General features: G+C 34.6%; 2 protein-coding genes and 1 long non-coding RNA gene across 7 annotated transcripts in view; 2 read left to right on the forward strand and 1 right to left on the reverse strand.

Annotated features, from left to right (window-relative positions):
* The window catches only part of aralar1 (calcium-binding mitochondrial carrier protein aralar1), a 510,884-nt gene that overhangs the window by 417,899 nt on the left and 67,754 nt on the right, over positions 1 to 25,231 (forward strand). The window lies entirely within an intron of this gene.
* On the reverse strand, positions 12,118 to 12,613 carry LOC142219449 (uncharacterized). The gene is made up of 2 exons (XR_012717580.1): positions 12,388 to 12,613; positions 12,118 to 12,331 (listed from the first exon to the last, which is right to left on the reverse strand). It is a non-coding gene; the product is annotated as an uncharacterized LOC142219449 (long non-coding RNA).
* On the forward strand, positions 14,640 to 24,560 carry LOC142222562 (uncharacterized). Of its 5 annotated transcripts, none has more exons than XM_075292762.1 (4): positions 15,401 to 15,610; positions 15,699 to 15,844; positions 15,962 to 16,475; positions 23,696 to 24,560. In XM_075292762.1, the coding sequence occupies exons 3-4, from the start codon at positions 16,465 to 16,467 to the stop codon at positions 24,195 to 24,197; spliced, it is 513 nt and encodes a 170-aa protein (XP_075148877.1). In that variant the 5' UTR covers positions 15,401 to 15,610; positions 15,699 to 15,844; positions 15,962 to 16,464; the 3' UTR covers positions 24,198 to 24,560. The 5 variants fall into 5 exon arrangements, with proteins under 5 accessions (XP_075148879.1, XP_075148881.1, XP_075148877.1 ...); XM_075292763.1 differs by having other exon boundaries at positions 15,699 to 15,799; XM_075292764.1 differs by lacking the exons at positions 15,401 to 15,610; positions 15,699 to 15,844 and adding an exon at positions 14,640 to 15,004.

Genomic DNA, 25,231 nt, shown 5'->3' on the forward strand with positions numbered 1-25,231 from the left:
AATGTATGGAAAATTCCAATATTTCGTCTTTCGAAAAAAAAAATTGGATCCACAAAAAACCGAAAAACCATCAGAAACTTAGTCTCCTTAATTACGGAAATTATCATGACTTACCGGTCGGTTGTGAGTTCTTTTTGAGATTACTAAAAAATCAATAAAAGTGGGAGTGAAATTTTTGAAAAAGTTGAAATCAATATCCCCCCATGTTCCCATATTCGGAATCGCAAATTGCAAGAATTTACTTTTTGTACAGAGAAAAATTAGAGATACTTGTCAATTCTAATTTGATATTCTAAAATAAATAAATAAAAACGACTTGCGATTCCTAATATCGAAACCTGGGGGATACCTCCTCAATTTTAAAAATCGATTGGACACTTACATAGATATCTGGTTTGGATATCTACTTTGAATACACGTGCAGATTTATCTTTTGTTTTTTATAATAATTTTCGTCACGGTTTTGAAAGTCAAAAGTCCATTGAACATTGAATTGTGAACAAAAAGTATGGATAATGTGTGTGTGTAGTTACTGTCAATATACTCATATGCCGGTTAGGAACGTATTTGCTGAATATTCCTCAATTAAAGTTAACCCAAGAAAAGATATCTCTAACTTACAGTTAATGGCAAGCTAAAGGGTCGTAAATAAATGTAATCGCTGTGTGAGAATCTTTTCCAATCCTCGAAATATACCAAACAGTTTATCCAAACAGCCATCAGTGTCGCCTTCGTTTCAGCTTTTACCTCCCCAATCGAACCGAAACGAGTTTCACTAAGTGATCTCTTGAGTTTTTTGAGAAACCAAATCAGGTGAATACGTTGGGTGAAAACATGCCATGTAATCCATCCGGTATAGACTTCTGCACCTTCTTCGATTCAGCTTTTATCTACCCATTCGATTCGAAAAGTGTTCCCTGCGCACAAAAAAAAAATCTGATTCAATCACGAAATCAATTGATCCAATTAATTTTTTAGTTGAAATGTCTTCAATCACAGAAATGATAGTATCAATTAAAAAACTAATTGAAGGTCAATTAAAAAATTAATTGAAGGTCAATTAAAAAGTTAATTGATACTATTAATTTTTGTGATTGATTTTTGTTTCAATTAAAAAATTTGTTGATGCAATTAAATTTTTAATTGAATATTTTTTAGAACTCAATTAAAAGTTTAATTGGAAAATTGTTCGTGAATTTTTTTTCTGTGTGGAATGATTTCTCGAGTTTTGGCAATAACAAGAAGTAGCACGGAGCCAAATCAGGCGATAAGATGGTTGCGGAACGATATTTATTTTTCTAACCTCAATTTTCATGAAGCTCCATTAGTGCTAGGGTAGTTAAAATACGTCTTCATGCCAATATTTTATAAAAGTTAATCGAAGAAAAATTAACTTCTAACTCAAAAAAAAAAACAAATTACCTCGAGATGTAAAGGCCTTGAAGTTTCAATTTTACCTTACTTTTGGTTTTTCTAAAAACGTTTAAAATTTAGTATTTCCTCAATATTTAAAAGTGCGCATGAAAACATTTGGACAACATGATTTTTTGATTCTGTTTAAAATCTCTCCTTCGTAGATTGAAAAAATCATGTCGAGGAATTACTATTGCAAAAGTCTTTTCAACACCCAAAGAAATTTGTTAGTAGGGACAGCAGAAAAGTCTGCTAAAACAGCAGAAAGTCTGCTGAAAAAGGGACAGCAGTCACTGTTTGCTGAAATAGCAAACATTTCCTGCTATTTTTGAAGCTCTATTACTCTAAAACATGTTTTATTTTGGCTAAAACAAATAAAAATGTCAACTTAGGAGCTATCCTAACATAATTAAAACAATATTTTATGAATATCTATAGTATGTGACCAAAAATCTGAATATTTACCGAATTGAGGCATAACAGCAAACAAAATGTTTGCTGATCGTATTTAGGAGCTTGTAAGTATATTACGGTGCAAAAATATACCAAAAACTATGTTTGGTTCTTAAATATGCTTTGGGGAAAAATTTATAACCTAAAAATTTTATAAATTGTTGTTCATTTGGCCCTGAAGTACAAAAATATAACAGCAGACATCGACTGCTGTTTTTTTTAAAAATCACGAACTTCTTCAAACCGTTTTCTTTTTTGGATTCAACTTTTGTAATTTTTGTTTGTTTGTGTGTTTTGAGGTCTTTTCATTTACCATTGCACCAAATTTCGATACGGCAACATTTACTGTCACTTTGTGGTGCACTTTGCGTGGTACTTTCCTTCTGTGATAACATTGACTCTTGTTTGCTCTTTGAAATTGACTATCGCAGGATAATTATTAGATATTTTCTGAAATGAACGTGTGCTATTCAGCACTACATTTAAAATGGTATAATACACAAAATCATCCACCGTTTTGAATATTTGTCACTCTTAATAGCTTTATTAAAATAAAAATCTATGATTTTTCTCATTAGTTATATAGTTTATGTTTTAGACATTTTTAATTACACATTTCGTTTTAAAAAAATTAAGCGGAACAACAGAAAGCCCTCAATTGTTTGAAACAAATGTTTCCTTGAAATGTAAAAGAAATAATAAAATAAAACAAATTTAAAGGCAATTTTTTTATAAAATACTATATTAATATTAAAACACATATATAATAATACCTAAAATATTATTAAATATATCATATATATTTTTTCAGAACATAAATGAAAAATTGGGAAAAACCTATAGTTTCACCAACAAACCTAAGTATAGTATATACTACTACTACTACATGCATAGACATATATACATACATCTATCTCTACATATATATAAATATAATTAATCGTATATAAGGAGATATCGATACAAGCATATATCAATTGAATTCAATAAATAAAAATTTTATTTTGATTAATGCCCCCACTACATACAACATATTTAATAAATACACATATACATATAGAAAATAAATGAGATCATAATTTTCTTTTTGTTGTTTATAAACAAAATAAATATTAAATATAATATTTGAAAGTAGCTTTAAAAATGAGGAATTATATTAAACAATATTCAATTATAAAATATATGCATAAATACAAAAAAAAAAAAACAAACACATGAAAATATTTTTTATCACGGTGTGGGTTTGGGGCTTCGGTTCTCGATAAAAACAAGTAATTGTCGAGAATATGCTTTTTCATCAACTTGGAGAAGCTGAGTTGGTAATCTTTAGGTTCATGTATAATAAACTGCAATTAGTCCGGTCTTTTTCGTAGCCGGGCAAATAACTAGAGACTCATATCCGAATTTTTGATTTTTCCAAATTTGAAAAAATCGACTTTTTTAACTTTTTAACTCAGTAGAGTCCATGAGAGCGGATGTACAGGAACTAATAAAATATCGTCTTTTGCCATTTGGAACTCTCTTTAAAGATAAAAATGGTTGTATTCGAAGACTGGGTCGCTCATTTTCACAGAAATAATTTCAGATGCCAACCTTGGATTGCACTAAAATGGTAAATGATTCATGAGGATGCTGTATATGAAGTGGCCAACAGCTTCCTATTCTCTCAATCCGATCACCACCCGTTGGGAGAAAGGAACGATCCACAAAAGTGTAGCGTAGTACCAGAACAACTACCACACAACAGACGAAATAGACTGGTGCAAGTGCACCTACATAAATTCCTACTTATTGATGGAAGTAATATCGAAAGATTCATATATATGGAGATTATTACAGCCACCATAATGCCCGCCTTGTTTATAGATTCCAACCCAGTTTCGGCCCAACTGCAAATAGTTTTTCATCTTTTCTCAATAATGACCTTGATATTTCTGTTATTTCAAAGATATATAAAATATAGTGTGATACGCAGATCGGCCTTTACTATAAAAAACAGGCCTATTATCATTGAGACACCTTCGTACAATGGTTATTAGAATGTCCGCCTTTCATACAAAGTGTCACGGGTTCAATCTCTTTATCGAACAAACACCAAGATGGTAAGCATTGGATTATCCTCCCTCAGTAACACTGGTGACATTTCTGAGTATTTCAAAGCTACTCTAAGTGGTTTCACCGTAAAGGTGGGTATTAAGTTCGAGTTTAGCCGCCAATACCCACCTTTAGCCGCTAAAATCGTCATTTTTCACGATTACTTTTCTTTAATAATCCATTTTAAGGAATACAAACGTTGAGAAAATTTACTTTGGGCTATTCCCCATCAAGTTATAAAGAAATCTGCAACAAATGTGTATAATTATATGCCTTTTTTACTGATTTAGTTTTCACTTTAGTGAAAAAATTGCGATTTTAGCGGATAAACTGGAACTTAATACCCACCTTAAGGTGAGTATTAAGTTCGAGTTTGGCGGCTAAAATCGCCATTCTTTCACGATTACTTTTCTTTAATAATACTTTTTAAGGAATATAAACTTTGCGAAAACTTGCTATAGGCTATTCCCCATCAAGTTATAATAAAATCTGCAACAAATATGTATAATTTTATACCTTTTTTTACTGATTTAGTTTTCACTTCAGTGAAAAAACTCGAACTTAATACCCACCTTTAATGCGAAACTACATTCGAACTCGGTTATAAGAAGGAGGTGCCTTGTCATTGAGCTAAACATGGAATTGGGAAGCACTCATGGATAAGACAGAAGATCTTCACTTGTGGTATCACAATGTACTGAATAGTCTATGTGAGCCTAAAATAACGGGCACCCACTATAATTAACCTAAACAAACCATTATTGATAGTACTCGTAACCAGGGATCCGGAGCGGAGCGGAGCGGAGCAAGCCCTTTTTTTGCCGGAGCGGAGCGGGAGCGGCATTTCTAAAATCCGGAGCGGAGCGGGAGCGGAGCGGTTTCCAAATGAAAAACCGCTCCGCTCCGAATAAAATATTACTTGAATGAAATGTGTAACTTTGAAATTACACTGTGTAGGTAATTTCAAATTTAGCTAGTACTTAGCGTAGTGTGAGTAAACGTTTAAAATGTACGATATGTATTTTTGTACGTACGTACATTGGGGAAAACACAACGTGTTTTTTAGTAATTGTTTTCAAAAACGGCAAGTCAAAATATATATCTAGTATGTGTTGTAAAAGTAACAACAGTACCATAAGCGTAGGAAGGCCTCTGGGGAGGGGGCTTAGACCCCCCCAGAAAAATTTTAGCCCCCCCCAGAATTTGAAACTCTATTTATGATTTTCCATTTTTCAATAAATGTCAATAGTTTTTTTTAATTTTTATAAAAATTAAACAAGTATATACAATCGCACAAAGTTCCGCTAAAGACTTTCATGAACAATCGAATTACTTGGGTTGTGGTAGCAGTTGCCGATGGCAATGTTTCAAGTCAGATATTTACGAAATAAAGCTGTGGTTGAACTTATGATTGATTTAGTTTAGTCAATTTAATTAAACAAATAGTAATTGATATTAAAACTATTTTTTCATAAATTAATATCTTAATAATGCTGCGAAAAAGCGTCGCCAAAAAAGTAGTGAAAATGTTCTTTTTGGTCTAGAAGTGGTGCAAAATTGGCGGAGAAGCAATGAATGTAATATGAGCTTGTCATGGGACAAATGTCCACCGTTTCAACAGCCGTTGCAATGAATTTGCATAACTTCTTAAGGTGTGATCCGAATTCAGTGTTTTGAATGTGAATTAAAAAATTTTGTGATATTTTCCTAAATAAATAATTTTTATATTGTTTTTATGATTTTAATGCATTCTGACGATTGTTTGAAACGTTTTTCCTCGAACAATTTCCAAAATTATCGATTTTTCTATAATGGATTTAGCAGTTTTGTGGCAAAATTTGAATAATTTGTACCAATTTATTTATTCTTACTCTTTTTTAAACTATTTGAAAAAAAAGAAAACAAAAAATTACACATTAAAATATGAAAAAAATCAAGTAAAAAACTTCCTGTGTAGTTAAAATAATTGAGGACATTTTTGGGAGTACTTTAGAACAACTCACAATTTTTTTGCTGGGAAAAGTGTGGAACTACTTTTAGTTGCTTTATTATAAATTAATTGACGAGTTATTTTGATGTCTAATTTTTTATTAAATTTTATGAAATAAAACATTAATTGAACCTATAAGTTCAGTCCATAAATTTTTAGCTAGGGGGGCTATAGCCCCCCCTAGGAAAATTGTCTAGCTACGCTAATGAACAGTACTTTCGATCAATTTCATTCCGTATTACTACAAAGATGTTTGTAATGAACGTCAAATAAATGCAATTAAACGATCTTATTTATATTTAATTTTTTAGTTTTCTACACTGAAAAAAATATTGTCGTGAAGTCAAAGATTCCATGTCCTTAGAATAAGAATGCAAATTTTGCTTAACATGGAAGACGCATTTCTCTAAAATAAAGTTTTTTTTTCTTGTCCAAAAGGCAATAAACTTTTGAATGAAGTTGTAATGTCCTTATAATTAAGTGATTTTACTTAAAAATGTGTATCATAACATGAAAGATAAAATTTTTGAGGTAAGGTCAACGTGACTTTAATAATTAAGAAAAATTCTTTAAAATTAATAAAATTGTCTTTAAATTTGTTTCCTTTTTGCATCTTGCCTACAATTAAACGATCTTATTTATATTTAATTTTTTAGTTTTCTACACTGAAAAAAATATTGTCGTGAAGTCAAAGATTCCATGTCCTTAGAATAAGAATGCAAATTTTGCTTAACATGGAAGACGCATTTCTCTAAAATAAAGTTTTTTTTTCTTGTCCAAAAGGCAATAAACTTTTGAATGAAGTTGTAATGTCCTTATAATTAAGTGATTTTACTTAAAAATGTGTATCATAACATGAAAGATAAAATTTTTGAGGTAAGGTCAACGTGACTTTAATAATTAAGAAAAATTCTTTAAAATTAATAAAATTGTCTTTAAATTTGTTTCCTTTTTGCATCTTGCCTACAAAGCAAAAAATCGTTAAAAAATAAGACATGTTTTTCAACACTTTATTTTAAAGACGCTTTTTACTTGAAACATAGCATAATTTCTACTAGAGGTCGAGTCTTAATATGGAAAAAAAATAACTCGTTAACTCGTTTTTAAAGGTTTTTGATAACAACTGACGAAAAAAAATCGTAAAAAATTAAAAATTAACATTTGCTTCCTAGAACCCCCAAATTTAAAAGAGAATTACGTCTTTAAAGTATCCTTACTTGTATTCTCCGCTTCTTTGGCTCGGAATTAATACCCAAACTGTTAAAGTAAAGACAAAATCTTTGGAACCGGGCATGCTTTTTTTCATTCACATTTTCTTTACTATTGTACTATATCCTAGCATTCTCTTATTTCTGATATTAGTTCTCGAAAATTTAATTAAAATTATGGATAGTTTCAATTTATTATACAATAAAGGGGAAAAAACCGAAATTAGGTAACACTAGATCTGAGTAAGAATATTCGTAGGTATACCACGGACTGATGTCGATGGAGGTTGTTGCAAACATAAACATACACACACACATTACAAATATAACAAAACCTCTTCTCTACGTCTGTTGCAAAACAAAAAAAAACTTTCGGAGAGTAGTTACTTCTACTCTGTGTATAGACTTTCAATTCCAATCAGCGTTGCCGTTTTGGTCCGATCGGACCAAAATTGGTCCAAAAGATTTCTAATTTTTAAATTTAGTCCGATGGTCAGACCAAACAGAATTTGGTCCATTTTGGTCCATTTTCATAAATTTGGTTTCTATCACATATTAAATAGTAGATGGTGCACCGCAAAGAATATTGTCGGGAGGGCAAATATTTCACATGCTTAAAATACGAATACGAATTTTGCTTAGAATAGAAGACGTATTTCTCTGAAATAACGTTTTTTCCTTGTCTAAAAGTCTCTAAACTTAATGAAGTCAAAATGGATTTAATATTTCTGAAAAAATCTTCAAAATTAATAAAATATTTCAACACATTGTTTTAAAGTCATTATACCCTAAACCACATAGTGGTTAGGGTATAATAAGTTTGATCTGCCAAAAAATGTGCCTACAAGAAATATTGATTTTAGACCCCATAAAATATATACCGATCGACTCAGAATCACCTCCTGAGTCGATCTAGCGCTTGGCGTCCGTCCGTCCATCCGTCCGTCTGTCCATGTATTTGTTGTTCACAGGATTTCGGTCGCAATTATTAACCGATTTTGATGAAATTTGGTACAGGGAGTTTTTTTTGGGCACAAGGACGAACGTTATTGAATTTGGAAGAAATCGGATCAAATTTAGATATAGCTCCCATATATTTATATGTATTGCTCGATTTCGACAAATGGGGTCACGTTGCACTTTTTTTACTAACCGATCGTCGTCAAATTTAGCACAAAATAATCTTCTGTATCACCCTTTAAGTCTGAAAATTTCATCGAAATCGGTTCAGATTTAGATATAGGTCCCATATATATGTATCGCTCGATTTTGTCAAATTAGGTCATAAACCCCTTATTTATCAACCGATCTTACTCAAAGTTGGCGAAATGTAATCTTCTATAGCACTAACTATATGTGCAAAAAATCATCGAAATCGGTTCAGGTTTAGCTATAGCTCCCATATATGTACCGCCCGATTTTTCTAAATGAAATAAAACTCAATTGAACAAATAATACAATGTTTGTACTATTATTTTCTCGAAGAGGAGCGGAGCGGAGCGTGGAGCGGAGCGGAGCGATTTTTTTTTCTCCGGAGCGGGAGCGGAGCGGAGCGAAAAAAATGGACCGCTCCGGATCCCTGCTCGTAACAAAGAAAATGGTTCACCGCCTGTGGTAACAACGGACAAAATAGACTAGGTGTGTCTGTAATAACAGACAATCGCCTAAACTATCTCTTATTCTATGGAGATTATATACAAAATATACCGACATGGGCCTCCAGTAGTATATGGTTTTACACGTTGTAACCCCATTTTCATTAGGCTCAGTTAAAGCTTGCTTTAGCTAACAGAATTTTAAACCGTACTGCTATTACAAGAATTCTTAATTTTAAACAATTTTGATTTTTTAACTATTTTTGCATTTGCAGTACATTTATGTGTCATTTAAGAAATTTCTTTGCGTGTATTGTAATTCATATGACTTTTTATACATTTGTCATAGGTCATAGGTGTCCACGTCTACAATAGATGTGTATTGTAGAAGGCGGATTTTTAGCGTGGGTTTGTAATTGAATGAACCCAACTAACTCCCCTATGCATTACGAGTAAATGATTGGAGAACTTATTAGAGCGTTGTCCTATTTAGACATCCTCATTGCTAGTTCCAAAGCTCCGACTATGGCCCTAATTGCTTCAAGTTCGTAGGTATATTCATTATATTTATTTTTTAAATTATTTAATTGGTAAAAATTTATATTTTTCAAAAAGTGCTAAAAACTACCTTACACTTAGAGAAATTTGTAAGAAAAATCCTAAAGAGTTTGCAGGGAAATGGAAAGCTGTCGATATTTGCTGGAATAACAAAATATTTCGGCTTGCTATCATAAGCGTAGGAAGGCCTCTGGGGAGGGGGCTTAGACCTCCCAGAAAAATTTTAGACCCCCCCCCCAGAATTTGAAACTCTGTTTATGATTTTCCATTTTTCAATAAATGTCAATAGTTTTTTTTTTTTAATTTTTATAACAATTAAACAAGTATATACAATCGCACAAAGTTCCGCTAAAGAATTTCATGAACAATCGAATTACTTGGGTTGTGGTACACGCTCACAAAAAATCGCTTCTGTAACATATACTCCCAAACATATTTTGCTTCAAGCATATACATTTTTGGGTATTGCCCAAACATTTATATGTTTGATCTCTTCCAATATATAATATGTTTGAAAGCATATTGGTCTAAACAATATATGTTTGGGTAGTCTAAGTTCCAAACATTTTGTATTTTTGCATCCAAATTCAATAATGTTGTCTTCCAAAAAACAATATGTTATTATGTGAACATATAATATGTTTGGAAGCATTTTGCACCCAAAAATATTATATGCTTAAAAAAATTCTCCCAAACAATATTGTGCTCAAAATTTTATTTATTTATTTATATATTTACAATCATAATGAATTATGAAAATAAACAGGTAATATAGGTGCTAACAACATAGGTTTTCGACCTGAATGCTCAAAATTTTGTTTCTGCCCAATTGTATATTCCCCCACATCTTTCTCACTTCCACGAGATTTTTTAGTTCTTAGCACCTTTTTCTGTAATACAAACATTGTAGAAGAAATTATTCAATTGTATGATTTTTTTTTATTTTAATTTTACCTTTTGCCGGACGGGGATTCGAACAGCGGACCACACAGTTTGTAAGGATCAAAGAAGTAGCTGATCAATTGCCCAAGGAAAAATAAAATGTTAATTTTGTAATAACAAGCAACAACCACCAACTTAATTCAATATCGCTCCCTGTTAAATAGCGCTCCAAGCTACTAAACACATATATGTTTATAGGCTATTTCTAAATTAATATATGTTTGCATCCAAGCATATTATATTTACAAACATTTTATGTCCCAAACATAATATGTTCTAACATATTAACATATATGTCCCAAACATGTTATGCTAGTTTATGAACATAATATGCTTGCACTCAAAAATATTGTGTTTAAAAATTTGTGTTCCAAACATATAATGTTTATATCCAAACATATGAAAAACAGTCTTTTTCATCGGTGTAGTAGTTGTCGATGGCAATGTTTGAAGTCAGATATTTATGAAATAAAGCTGTGGTTGACCTTTTGATTGATTTGGTTTAGTCAATTTAATTAAAAAAATAGTAATTGATATTAAAACTATTCTTTCATAAATTAATATCTTAATAATGCTGTGAAAAAGCGTCGCCAAAAAAGTAGTGAAAATGTTTTTTTGTTTGGGTCTAGAAGTGGTGCAAAATTGGCGGAGAAGCAATTAATGTAATATGAGCTTGTCATAGGACAAATGTCCACCGTTTCAACAGCCGTTGCAATGAATTTGCATCACTTCTTAAGATCATAATTCAGTGTTTTGAATGTGAATTAAAAAATTTTGTGATATTATCCCAAATAAATAATTTTTTATTATTTTTATGATTTTTATTGCATTCTGACGTTTGTTTGAAACGTTTTTCCTCGAATAATTTCCAAAATTATCGATTTTTCTATAATGGATTTAGCAGTTTTATTGCAAAATTTGAATAATTTGTACCAATTTATTTATTCTTACTCTTTTTTTAAACTATTTGAAAGAAAACAAAAAATTATACATTAAAATATGAAAAAATTGAAGTAGAACAACTTCCTGTGTAGTTAATTGAGGACATTTTTTGGAAGTGCTTTTAAAGTTGTGCCTTTAGAACAACTCACAATTTTTTTGCTGGGAAAAGTGTGGAACTACTTTTAGTTGCTTTATTATAAATTAATTGTCGAGTTATTTTGATGTCTAATTTTTTATTCAATTTTATGAAATAAAACATTAATTGAACCTATAAGTTCAGTCTATAATTTTTTAGCTAGGGGGGCTATAGCCCCCCTAGGAAAATTGTCTGGCTACGCTAATGCTTGCTATATTGTCAACCCTATTGCGCTAAAGCAGGATTAAGTTTGGCCGAAACGAATTAAAACGGTAGACTAGGTGCTATCATAATACAAGATCGTAATACAATAAAAACAACATTTTAAGCCTGCCAACACTTTTTGAATTTGACTACTACTGAGAATCCCCACCACGTCGAAAACAATCGTATACGACATCAAAAACTCGTCGGAAAAGCGCCGACGGATGGGTTGATATTTTTCAGTTTGAAGCACTCTTAAGATATATACTTAGTAATAAGGTGTAATAATGTCAAGTTTTTGCAGTCCTTGATTGTAGTCCTAATTACCCTGCCAACATTTTTGGAATTTGACGACACTTCCGAGAATCTCCACCACGTCGAAAACAATCGTATACGATATCAAAAACTCGTCGGAAAAGCGCCGTCACTATTGAGAAGTTGTACCACGCAAAAGTTACTACAAAAAGGTTTCGCATGAGTGCAATTATTAGGTGCCTTTATAGATCAATTTAGAACGACGCCAATAAGGGACCCTCCAAACAATCAGAAAAAGTGCATTTTAAGATAGTTGTAAAAGAATCATTGTGGTCGAGTAAAACACGTTTGTTTAGATATTTATTAATTTGTGTAAACATTTACAAATTCTTAAAAATATAACATTTATACCACTATCACATTACATTTTAAATAATTTTTGGCATTAATGATGATGTTGAGTTACAAGTAGCGAGTTACATGATGCAGCGTCTATCAACTAGTGTTTTTATTTGATGGAAGCAGCATGTCTGTAAAATATCTGAAAAATAATCACTTTATTCCATTTGGAAAATCAAAAATTGTTCACCAATATACCTTTCGCAATTTTAAGCGTATAATCTATGTTTTCAGAACTTTATTTTCGTTTTTATTTAATTAAAATATAACAAGCTGGTTGCGCTTGGCGTTTCACAAAAAATAAAATCGTAGTAGGGATGGCAAAATACTTTCATGTACTTTTTGATGTACCTTTTCATGATGGTTGAAGTGACATTTACGAGTCTGTGGTAACGATGAGGATGAAATGGAACTTTGAAATGCTGGCAGGGATATTTTTATAATTTTTTTTTAAGTAAATTTAATGTAATTCTTTATTTTGAGTATCCCTGTAACCGTATATGGCCATTTCGGCTTGGTTGTAAAATGAGTTAAATCAAATAAAATAAAAAATAAAACTGTTCCTTTCAAGAAAAAAATGCAATTCTTCAATCAACGCAAAATGTTGGCTCTTTACAAATCTCAAGTGTTCGGACTGGCAAAATAACGAGATTTGAGGATTTAACAGCTGTTTGTAAATAACCAATCCAAACACAAACCCGTATGTGCACACGCACACACACATTCATCTACAAAGAAAATTGGGGAGCAACTGCAGTTTATGGGCCCCTCACCGAATTACTTAAAATTAAGGTGGAATTACATACCATGCGGTCATGCGTGCGTACGTTGTATTCGAATGCGTTGACGAATACGATTCTTCAATTGAGTTACACAGTATGCGTCGGAATACCAATGAATTTGCTGATTACATTCCTTGCCTCTGCGCTTTTTGTTATGTTTTTGTATTCCACACACTTTTTAAAGTATAGGACTTTATGTATTTTAAATTCAATCAATAATTTCTCGTCAATATTTTAAATTGTTTTTCGTTTCTTGATTTGTTTACATGTTGTTTAATGTTGTCAACGCACCCGACGCATTGAAAAGTTAAAAGTTCGTCAACTTTATGCGTCATATGCATACGTTACTTTTGTCGTGTAACTCAAACAATTATAGTTATAACATTTTAACTTTTTTTGACAAAAGCATATAACGTACGCACGCATGACCGCATGGTATGTAATTCCACCTTTAACCCTGCCAACATTTTTTGAATTTGGGGACTCTTTTGAGAATCCCCACTACGTCGAAAACAATCATATACGACATCAAAAACTCGTCGGAAAAGCGCCGTCACTATTGAGAAGTTGTATCACGCCAAGTTACTACAAAAATGTTTCGCATGAGTGCAATTATTAGGTGCCTTTATAGATCAATTTAGAACGACGCTAATAAGGGACCCTCCAAACAATCAGAAAAAGTGAATTTTAAGATAGTTGTAAAAGAATCATTGTGGTCGAGTAAAACACGTTTGTTTAGATATTTATTAATTTGATTAAACATTTACAAATTCTTAAAAATATAACATTTATACCACTATCACATTACATTTAACATAATTTTTGGCATTAATGATGATGTTGAGTTACAAGTAGCGAGTTACATGTTGCTGCGTCTATCAACCAGTGTTTTTATTCCATGGAGGCAGCCTGTCTATAAAATATCTGAAAAACAATCACTTTATTCCATTTGGAAAATCACCAAATTAATCACAAAATAATCTATGTTTTCAGAACTTTATTTTCGTTTTTATTTAATTAAAATATAACAAGCTGGTTGCGCTTGGCGTTTCACAAAAAAATGGCTTTTTTAACAGTAGGGATGGCAAATTACTTGCATGTACTTTTTGATGTACCTTTTCATGATGGTTGAAGTGACATTTACGAGTCTGTGGTAACGATGAGGTTGAAATGGAACTTTGAAATGCTGGCAGGGAATATATGTTGTGTCATTAGGTGAGCTTATTCCAACAAAGTGACCCATACCCGGGGGAAGTACCCGGGTCTTGGGTCCACGTTAGCCCACTTTGGACTCTGTCCGGCCGGCCACTTTTCCCCCTTGGGTTAATACTTGCAACATACAAAAATTATTTCAGTAATAAAACAATTTTTTTCTACTCAGAATAAAAGCTCAATAACTACAAATGGACTTATAAAGACATGTAGTACATCAATCGAAAGGCCAGAATATAGGCTTTCAATATATGTCTAAAAATGTAATCGAAGACTTTTTGAGATATAACAAAAATAACAAAAAATACGCTAAAAATTTTCTTTTTTATTTATATCTCCCAAACTAAATTAAATATTAAAAAATATTGTTTGTGTATAATAGTGCATTGAATAAGCTTTCATATGATACCAAGTTTGTCTAGATTGGACAAAAAACAAAAGAGATATATTGTTTAATGGAGTTTTGTATGAAATGAATTATCTTTAAATGAAATTAAATCAAATTAAAATACTTTGAATTTATTAGGTGTAAGCTATCCGTTACGTAGTAATAGAATTGAATTGTACTAGATTAAAATATGAATTGTAATAGGATAAAGAAGAAAAAACAAAAGAAAAATAGATCTGATGGCAACTCCACAATTTTGTATTCCTTTTCCTACGAGTTTGCCTTCCCATGTTATAAAGTTAATTCTCCCTCTTTCTGGATTCAGCAGTCAAAGCAGTCACACCTATTATAGAAAAATAAAATAACTCTTGTTCATCTACCCATAAACCAAACATTTTGTTATATCTGTAAGGCATTTATTACATTTCTCAATGTAAGTAATTGTGTAACACTTGGTTAGTGCTCACTCAAGAGAAGGAACCTAAGTTCCAGCATCAAATATAATATATTGGGACCTAAGTTCCTTAATTAATTTATGAAGTTTCGAAACATTAGTTTTCCATTGAGGCTTTAGCTCAAACTTCAATCCAGTCAGGATTTATACATGGTCCTTCGAACCTACACAGTTAATCATTCTATGGATATATTACATTTATTATTTAAACAAAAACAAAGGAAGATGTAATTTACATGAATTCATTATATTCCCAATTGAATGTACAATTCTATCTGGCAACAGCAAGTTTACTGTGAATGACTGTCAGAATAACGCCGATATAGTTGCTGTCGACTACGAACTCATACGACAAAAAAAAAAAAAAAAGGCAAGAAAGCGGCAAATTTTTGGATAACCTCATCGAGAATAGAAAGAAAAAATATAAATAATAGCGTTAATATCTGGGTGGAGTAGAAAAATAAGAAGAGAGAAGAAAATATTATATTCTGATATAAAAATATATTCCGTCTGAAATTTAGGGAATGAGAAATACGTCGCAGTGAAGCTGCGAAAAGTTGTTGGCTGGATTTGTTGGAAAAAAAGGTTATTGCACGTTTCCCGATAAACCACGTTGCATTTTCTTTTAAGTGTTGGAAAAAAGGTTGTAACGTTCGTTGTTTTCTTCAAGTAGGAAGTTGTCTGCGGCTAATGATACCTACAAGCTTGGCATGGTAACGAATACCGGAATTTTTATCGTCCTCAATAAAAACTTTGTGGCGAAGCGTGTTTTAAGTAAATCAACACAGCAAAATCGTAGCTTTCATAATATTTGTACCGGTTTGTATAACACATAAATAGATTACAAAAAAAGGCGTTTATTTGAAGACATTTTGCTCATGATCCAACGCACTCCTCACTGTTACTGTTGTAGATGTTAATTCTCAATTATTTTAGGTACACGCCCAAGAAAGCTGTGACCAAATTGAAATCAAGTTAATTGGATATTTTGAAGACGACATAATTATCTGGGTTTGTAGATACATACGAAGGAAGCAATCACCTTAATCATATGAGCCTAAGATGAATTCTAGACCCAGATATTGGTCCACTCAAATTTATTTTCTACTGGCCGATATCTAACATGTTTAACAACAACATCACCACTGCATGACCGCATCAGACTCACCCACAGTCATTTCCCTCATTTCATCGATAAACAACATTTCATCATTTTCACCAGTTCATGCTCCAAATCGAAAATCGTTTCTTCGACCAAAGCTCTTAGTTTGTCACCACCAGTTTCCAGTTCATAGAACCTGATTAGCAAGTTTTTAAGCTGAGACACCCAGTAAAGCTAGAACGACATCATATTTGGTATATTTAAAGAAAAAACGACCGTGAAAATTCGGAGTGAGTACAGATTGGAACCTCGCGGATACTTTGAATATTATCCGAAGATGAACTATACGTAAGTCATTTTGCCTTTCATATGTAGTTTAGTTGGTTTGAAGTTCAACGAAACCGGAATTTAAAAAGAACTAACGACAGTTAATAAAAGGATAACAAAGTAGTCCATATAATGGAAGGTCAATGAAACGAAACGGCTTGCGTCGTGATGAAAAATATTTATTTAGCGATTACATGAACCCATCAGCCAATAGGTTGACCTATGTTAATAAATTCAATCAGAAATTCAGTCCAAGAGACTAGGGACTTTGAACACCATTATATTCTAGACACATACATTGTTTTCATTGAGATTGTTAAGGGTCGTGCATCCATATGACAAATTTGTATCGTTACCACATACACACAAAGTATTGGATAACTTCGATATTGATAATACGATACATTATGAAATGAATGGACTTAAAACCAGTATCATCTATATTGTATGTACTCATTATACGCATAATTATCTTTTATGAACTCTGTTGAAAGGATATTTTCTTCAATTGATTACGTGAACTCACATATCAAGAGTTGAATTTCCTTTTATAAGCACAATATTAAGATCAAGCTCTTGTACTGGGAAGTTTTGGTTTTTATGAGAAAATTTTAATGAAATATGAATGCAATACTGCAATTTTGTGTGAAATAAGCAGACAACGAAGAATTTCTAACCCCAATTGGAGTTTTGAGATTCATATGAGTTTAACCCGAAATCGAAAAATTGGAGGGTGTATATTTACTTAGTGTCATTTTTTGTTAATGGAATTGGGAATATATCAAAGACATGAACCCCTATTAAATATCTTGTTCCCTTTGAAATATTTTATTCTCCAATCACGAATGTTAAGAAAAAATTTGAGGCTCATTTAATCAGTTGGGGGATATTTCTCTTATTTACTTTCATTATATGTATATCCGCCGACGGGCTATTGACGGAAGTTTTGGTGACACGGGTTTGTAGTCCGCATGTCCTTGAAAAGGCGTAGTTGAAAGACTGGTACCATTGCTTGACTCTCCACGAATATGAGCTTTGTAGATATTTGTGTCAGATGTCTGTGTCGGTGAATTCACTTTGGTTTTGACTGGGGAACTGTCACATTTATCCTCTCCCAGAAGAAAAATGTTTTGGATGTTCACACGTTCTATATTATCTTGTTTTTCAACCTACACTATGGGAACGTAATCACCATTTGGAATATTTCACGACCAACTTGGGTATACGAGCTTTTTTGTACTTAATCTTTTCTGCAACAAATCTCATATTGCAGATTCTCATTTATATCGTACTATTTCCTCGATATTTACACGATTTCGACTCGGTTGATTGAATGTGTCGATACATTTTTAGAAGATATTTTCATAGTCACTTCAAAAGCATTTAGTGAATACTGGAAAGATAGCTGGAATTCAATTAATTACTTTTTGCTTTGCCTGAAACCAACAGATATTTTGAAGTATACTTTATATGAAATTTGCATTTTCTTGCATTTTCAATTTCTCATAGCATGTGTTCCCGTGGAACTGAAACACATATTAATCTCTATTTATATATGTATATTAGTTGAATTGAATTTGCACGTGGTATTGCGTTGGTTCCTGTGGAACTAGAACGAATACAGACTCCGGAATATTGGATATATTTACTGAGGGAAATCTTGATATCTCGTACTTGTTCCCACGGAACTGAAACAGAAATAAATTTCGGGATACTTGTTTGCTCGTGTACGAGACTCGGACGTGACCAGGTGGAAGCTCTTTTCTTTGTAATTTTTTAACAGACTGGATGGTCTAAGTGATCCTGAAATATCGGGTTGCCACTATACCTTCGATTGCTCCAATCTCACCATGGAAAGCCTACAGGGTGATTTCATCTTCGATACGGATGATTTAATTATGTTCTGCGCCGGTTTCGAAAACAGACCGGGAAATGAACATACGGACTCTTCTTTACAAGTTGCACTACAAGACCTTCATGAACGGTGGACAAATGTTCAGTTGACATATAGGAAATTGTTTACCACAAAAGGGGAAAAGCTGACAGAGGAATTTGCGGCTTCGGCTAGGGAAAAGTACAGCACTTGCACCATAAGTTTTCACAATTGCAAGGCGAGAATGATGGACTTGCAGAAGGCGTTCGTTCCACCTCATGACATTTCTCGTGCAACAGTATCTTTTGAACCTTCAGACCCTTCTTCGAATTTTAGTTGTATCAAAGTGCCTCCGTGCGACACCGAAGATTTTCAGGGTGGATATGAGGAATGGCCCTCATTTCGAGATATGTTTACTGCGGTATACATAAATCACCCCAAATTATCTCCCGTGCAGAAACTTTATCATCTCCGTCTCAAGGTGAAGGGTCATGCGGCTGGTATTGTTCGAAAATATCAGCTGTGTGGTGAGAATTTTGAGTTGGCGTGGGAGGCCCTTCGAAGTAGGTATGAGAACAGGAGAATACTTGTAGACAATCAGTTAAGGATTCTCTTGAACCTAAGGTCTGTTTCTGTGGAGAGCAGTGAGGCTCTTCAAAGAATTCAATCAACCATAAATGATTGTCTGGCGGCTCTAAAGACACATAACATTTCTACTAAGGACTGGGATCCAATATTAGTACACTTGTGCTCTAGTAAATTACCTCATGAAACCTTGTCTCTCTGGGAGCAGTCCCTGAAGTCACACAAGGAGTTGCCAACCTGGACGGAAATGGACAGATTTTTATGCGATCGGTATGAAGTCGTAGAACGGCTGTATAGTATACACGGGACCAAGGGTGGTGGTAAACGACCAGAGGTTCATTCCTTTCATACCGGAGGTAAATCGGACATTGTTTGTAAACTTTGCAGCCAGGAGGCACATAGCCTTAGAAATTGCGCCAAGTTTCGCGATCTCAGCCCTACCTCTCGGAACAATTTCGTATCTCAGAACGGTATGTGTTTGAACTGTCTCTCATACAAACATCTGAGGAAGGATTGCAAGAGCAAGGTCGGTTGCATGGAGTGTAAAAGGAACCATCACACCATGTTACACTTTAAGAACAAGAAATCTCGAGCTAGCGCCTCGAATCAATCCCCACAATCTTGTAATACTACAGTTTTAGAAACCGATGGCCAGCCTTCAACACTAGAGGCACAGTCATCGTCCCAGACGGCTGAACAAGTACCCATTTCTTATACTTCTTCGCATTTTTCATCATATACCTCCAATTCCTCCCGGAATGACACTATCTTACCGACAGCCATGGTTACTTTAACCCATAATGGTGACCTTTTTAGGGCTCGTGCTTTTTTGGACCAGGGGTCGGAGAAGACTTTTATTTCGAAAAATCTCCAACAGAAATTGTTGCTTCCGACTCAACGTAGAAGCTTTCGGATTCACGGAATGGGTGGTCAAGTTGTTGCCAATTCGAATTCTTTGTGCTCTATATCGCTCTGTTCAACTATCTACAACCGTAATGTGATAATTGATGCAATTGTGGTCCCGAGAATCACTCGTCTCTTACCCAATTTTTTTGTACCTAGTACCGAATTATCTTCAGCTGATTTGAATGATCTGAATTTGGCAGATCCCGATTTTCATACTCCAGGAACCGTTGATCTGTTACTCGGTAGTGATGTCATTCCGCAAATATTGCTAAATGGAGTTAGGAACATTTGCGGATCTTTAATTGCTCAGTCGACTATCTTTGGTTGGGTTATAAGCGGACCTGTCACGGTTCCATCGATTACCTCCTTTTCTATACAGACAATTGAGATGATAAGTGATCCGATCAGTGAACAGTTGAGGAGATTTTGGGAGCAGGAAGAGATGGTCGACAAGGGTCCTCTTTCGGCTTCCGACGAATACTGCGAGAGTCTTTACCAGAGAACCACTACACGAAACGCAGATGGACGGTATGTGGTACGACTCCCCTTTAAAGAGAATTTTGAAATAGAGTCCCCATTGGGACGATCAAGGTCTAACGCACTCACGCAGTATATTAGGATGGAAAATTCCTTGAAAAAAGATCCTGGTCTCGGGAAGGCGTATCATGATGTTTTAGAAGAGTACTCGACTCTTGACCATATGCAATTGGTCTCTTCCAAGGAACTAAACGAGAATGGTTCGGTTAGATCTTTTTATTTACCGCATCACGCGGTAGTGAAGCCAGAGCGCACGAGCACCAAGGTCCGCGTGGTCTTCAATGCTTCAAGGAAAACTAGTTCAGGGAAATCTCTTAACGATATATTGCACGTAGGCCCCACACTCCAAACCGATTTAATGGCATTAATTTTACGCTGGCGTCTTTATAAATATGTTTTTACCGGCGACATAGAGAAAATGTACCGACAGATTTTAGTGCACCAGGAAGACATCAATTATCAACGAATTCTGTTCCGACGGCTCCCTAATAGTCCTATAAATGATTATGCACTGAAAACAGTTACATTTGGTGTCAACTGTGCTCCCTATCTTGCTATTCGAACTCTAATGCAACTCGCTAAAGATTCGGCTAGTGATTTCCCATATGCTGCTCAAATTCTTACGAATGATACTTATGTTGACGATATTCTATCAGGTGCACATGATTCCGAGTCCGCCATTGAAGCTCTTGCACAATTAATTGCTATGCTCAAAACCGGTGGTTTTCCTCTTAAGAAAATAACCGCAAATTATGGCCCCATTCTTTCATCCGTCCCTTCAGAAAACACTTTAGACTCAAAATTTCTCAAATTTCATGAAACAAGCAATACAAAAACCCTCGGTATACAATGGAATGCGTTGGAAGATAGGTTCTCGTATCGTATCGATCCATTTGATATTCCTATCGCTATTACTAAACGTAAAATACTCTCTAATGTGTCAAAACTGTTTGACCCCGCAGGGTGGATTTCTCCCATTATCATCACTGCCAAAATCATGCTCCAACAGCTTTGGGTGGAGGGCACAAAGTGGGATGAAAATGTGCGACCGGAGATTTTACACCAATGGAATAAGTTTGTCAGAAGTCTCAACCAAATTTCTCGTATATCGATCCCCCGATGGGTTGCCTTCAGTCCTTCGTACAACGTACAGGTACATGGGTTTTGCGATGCTTCCGAGAAAGCATATTGCGCTGCCATTTATCTCCGAATAGACTGTGTAAATGCAGTACAGTCACATTTACTCGTGTCTAAAACAAAGGTTGCCCCCCTCTACCCTGTTAGTCTCCCAAGATTGGAACTTTGCGGTGCTGTGTTATTATCTCAACTCACCAAACATGTTTTGTCAGAACTGTCCCTTAAGAATATTGAACTTTATCTTTGGTGTGATTCTTCTATTACTATTTCTTGGTTAACGAAACCACCATGTACTTGGAAGACGTATGTAGCGAATCGAGTTGCTAAGATTATAAGAAATGTTGGCAATTGTTCTTGGCGACATGTGAGGTCTGGCGATAATCCTGCAGACCTCGGATCTCGAGGATGTTACGCAGAAGATTTAATAGATAATTCTTTGTGGTGGCACGGCCCACATTGGTTGCGTCAAAATCCAGAGGATTGGCCAAAATCTCGGGTCAACGAGGAAACCCTCCCAGAAACTCGGAAAATCGAGACCCATCACCTGGTAGAAGCAGATGATGAAATTTTAAAACGGTTTTCAAGATGGGATCGGGCGGTAAGAGTCATTGCTTATATCATCCGTTTTTATAATTGTTTGAAGAAAAAGCCCCGGCCTACATCATTGGATATTTCTAATACTGAGTTTGTGGAAGTGAAAAATAATCTTATTCGTTTAACTCAACAATGCTATTATACAAAAGAATACCGATTGCTCGAGGCATCACGATCCGTACACAAAAGAAGCTCTCTGTATACCCTAAACCCGTTTCTGGATGACCAAAAACTTATTCGAACGAACGGCCGTTTAGCAAACTCTAATCTCCCTTATCACGAACGTCATCCAATTATACTTCCAGTCAAATCTCATTATTGCAAGTTACTTATTAAGTTCATCCACGAACTTCTACTGCACGCGGAAAACAGTTTAATGATGAGGACTATTCGCGCGGAATTCTATATCTCTAGACTCCGATCTGCTGTCAAAAACTATATACGTAGCTGTAAAATATGCACTATCTACAAGCAAACGGTAAAAAATCAGATAATGGCCGCGCTTCCCTTAGAAAGAAGCTCTTTTTCATTACCCTTTACATACACGGGCCTCGATTTTGCGGGACCTTTTTCAATTAAAACTTCAACCATAAGGCAGGCTCCATACCAAAAGGGATATGTCTGCGTTTTCGTATGCTTTAGCACCAAAGCGATTCATTTGGAACTTTGCTCAAGTTTATCCACCGAATCATTTCTCGCCGCTTTCACAAGATTTGTCAGTAGACGAGGACTTCCAAAGAAAATTATGTCTGATAATGGAACAAACTTTGTTGGAGCTGAAAGAACTCTTCGATATGAATTCGCTCAATTCATCAAAACAGCCGCTCAAGATGTTAACACAAAATATATCCCTCAAGGTATGCAATGGACTTTTTTACCTCCAAATGCCCCCCACATGGGTGGCTTGTGGGAAGCTGGGGTTAAATCATTCAAAATGCATTTCAAGAAAGTAACCCAGAATACTAAGTACAATTTTGAGGAATTCATAACTCTCCTCACTCGAATCGAGGCTGTCCTGAACTCACGCCCTCTATCTCCAATCACCGAAAATTCAACAGATCTTTTGGCGTTAACACCAGGCCACTTTTTAAAAGGTGCACCACTCGTGGCCTTTCCGGAGAATTTGCCAGACAACTTATCCTTTCCCGATCGCTGGGAACGTTTAAAAGTTCAGCAACACTTATTTGCCAGACGCTGGAAAGATGAATACCTGAAAGAGCTACAAAAACGATATAAGTGGCAAACCCCTCAAGAAAACATTAAAATCGGACAACTGGTGGTGATAAAAGATGACCAGATGCCGCCCTGTGACTGGAGGCTCGGCAGAGTAACTAAGACTCACCCAAGTTCTGATGGATTTGTGAGGATTGTAGACGTTCGTACTGCCCGTGGACCCATAACACGCGATATTACTAAATTATGTCCCCTTTTCACTCAATCCTAATTTCTCTTATTTTTTACAACATTCCTAGTATACGGTTCCCTCTCTCGTTTCAAAATCAAAAGTGTCGTTGGTATTCTGGTCATTGTCTTCTTTCTCTTAAAAAAAAAAAAAAAAAAAAAAAAAAAAAAAAAAAAAAAAAAAACTTAATTTTACTTATTTTCACAGGGCCCCTAGCAATATTCATCAATGTCTTCTCTGCAAGCGTTATCATCCACTCCGGTTTTGCAGACAATTTCTCAACATGGATGTCGGAAGTCGCCGTAGGGAAGTTAGGAGACTCGGATATTGCGTAAATTGCCTGGCTCGTTCTCACCGGACATACGAATGCACCTCTGAAATTGCCTGTCGACATTGCAGAGAGGAACATCACACTCTACTGCACATTGCCGCACTTCCTCGAGTGACGTTGGATGAAATAGAAAGAGGACGTGTTCATTCTGATGTAAGACACCTCATCACAAGCCGTCGTGTCCAAGAAAATATTCTACGAGAAGCAATAGATCGCCAACGGATTCGCGACAATGTTAAGGTAAAACAGAATAGACAGATGCGACTAGTTGACGTGAAACGAAAAGGAACTCGAGTGTCAAGAACCTCCCCACGTCGTGAAATTTTGAGGACCGCCATGGAAGCACTGCAGCGATTAAAAGATGCCCTCGAACAATAAATAATTGGCCTGTCTGGCCAAGGCCGGGAGGATGTTTAATGGAGTTTTGTATGAAATGAATTATCTTTAAATGAAATTAAATCAAATTAAAATACTTTGAATTTATTAGGTGTAAGCTATCCGTTACGTAGTAATAGAATTGAATTGTACTAGATTAAAATATGAATTGTAATAGGATAAAGAAGAAAAAACAAAAGAAAAATAGATCTGATGGCAACTCCACAATTTTGTATTCCTTTTCCTACGAGTTTGCCTTCCCATGTTATAAAGTTAATTCTCCCTCTTTCTGGATTCAGCAGTCAAAGCAGTCACACCTATTATAGAAAAATAAAATAACTCTTGTTCATCTACCCATAAACCAAACATTTTGTTATATCTGTAAGGCATTTATTACATTTCTCAATGTAAGTAATTGTGTAACACTTGGTTAGTGCTCACTCAAGAGAAGGAACCTAAGTTCCAGCATCAAATATAATATATTGGGACCTAAGTTCCTTAATTAATTTATGAAGTTTCGAAACATTAGTTTTCCATTGAGGCTTTAGCTCAAACTTCAATCCAGTCAGGATTTATACATATATCAAGTTTTTATTGACCCTTTGGAGGGCTATATCTCAAGACCCGGGTACTTCCCCCGGGTATGGGTCACTTTGTTAGAATCAGCTCACCGAATGACACAACATATGTTAATTTTAAGCAATTCGGTGAGGGGCCATAAACTGCAGTTGAGCCAAAATTGGGGCAGGGTTGCAAAAAGTGCATTTTTAGTACTAAAGCCACAGTTGTACAAGACAGTATTTGGGATTTTGAAAGTGATTTTGTTGAAATCCTCTACGAGCCAGCTGATATTTGCCTATTGCAAATCTACTGATATCTAAAAGGATGTCGGCCAAAATCCGAGGATTTTGTGTCTAGTGCGAACGTAGTATTATCAATCGGATTTAAAATAACGGTTGTAAATATGCCGCTTATTTTAACGTGTAAAGGCCCTTCAGGGTAATCTGTCGTGATTGTTGTTATCGATCCATTAGTGT

Source organism: Haematobia irritans, chromosome 1, assembly GCF_050003625.1.
Source record: "Haematobia irritans isolate KBUSLIRL chromosome 1, ASM5000362v1, whole genome shotgun sequence".
NCBI classification, from domain to species: Eukaryota; Metazoa; Arthropoda; class Insecta; order Diptera; family Muscidae; genus Haematobia; species Haematobia irritans.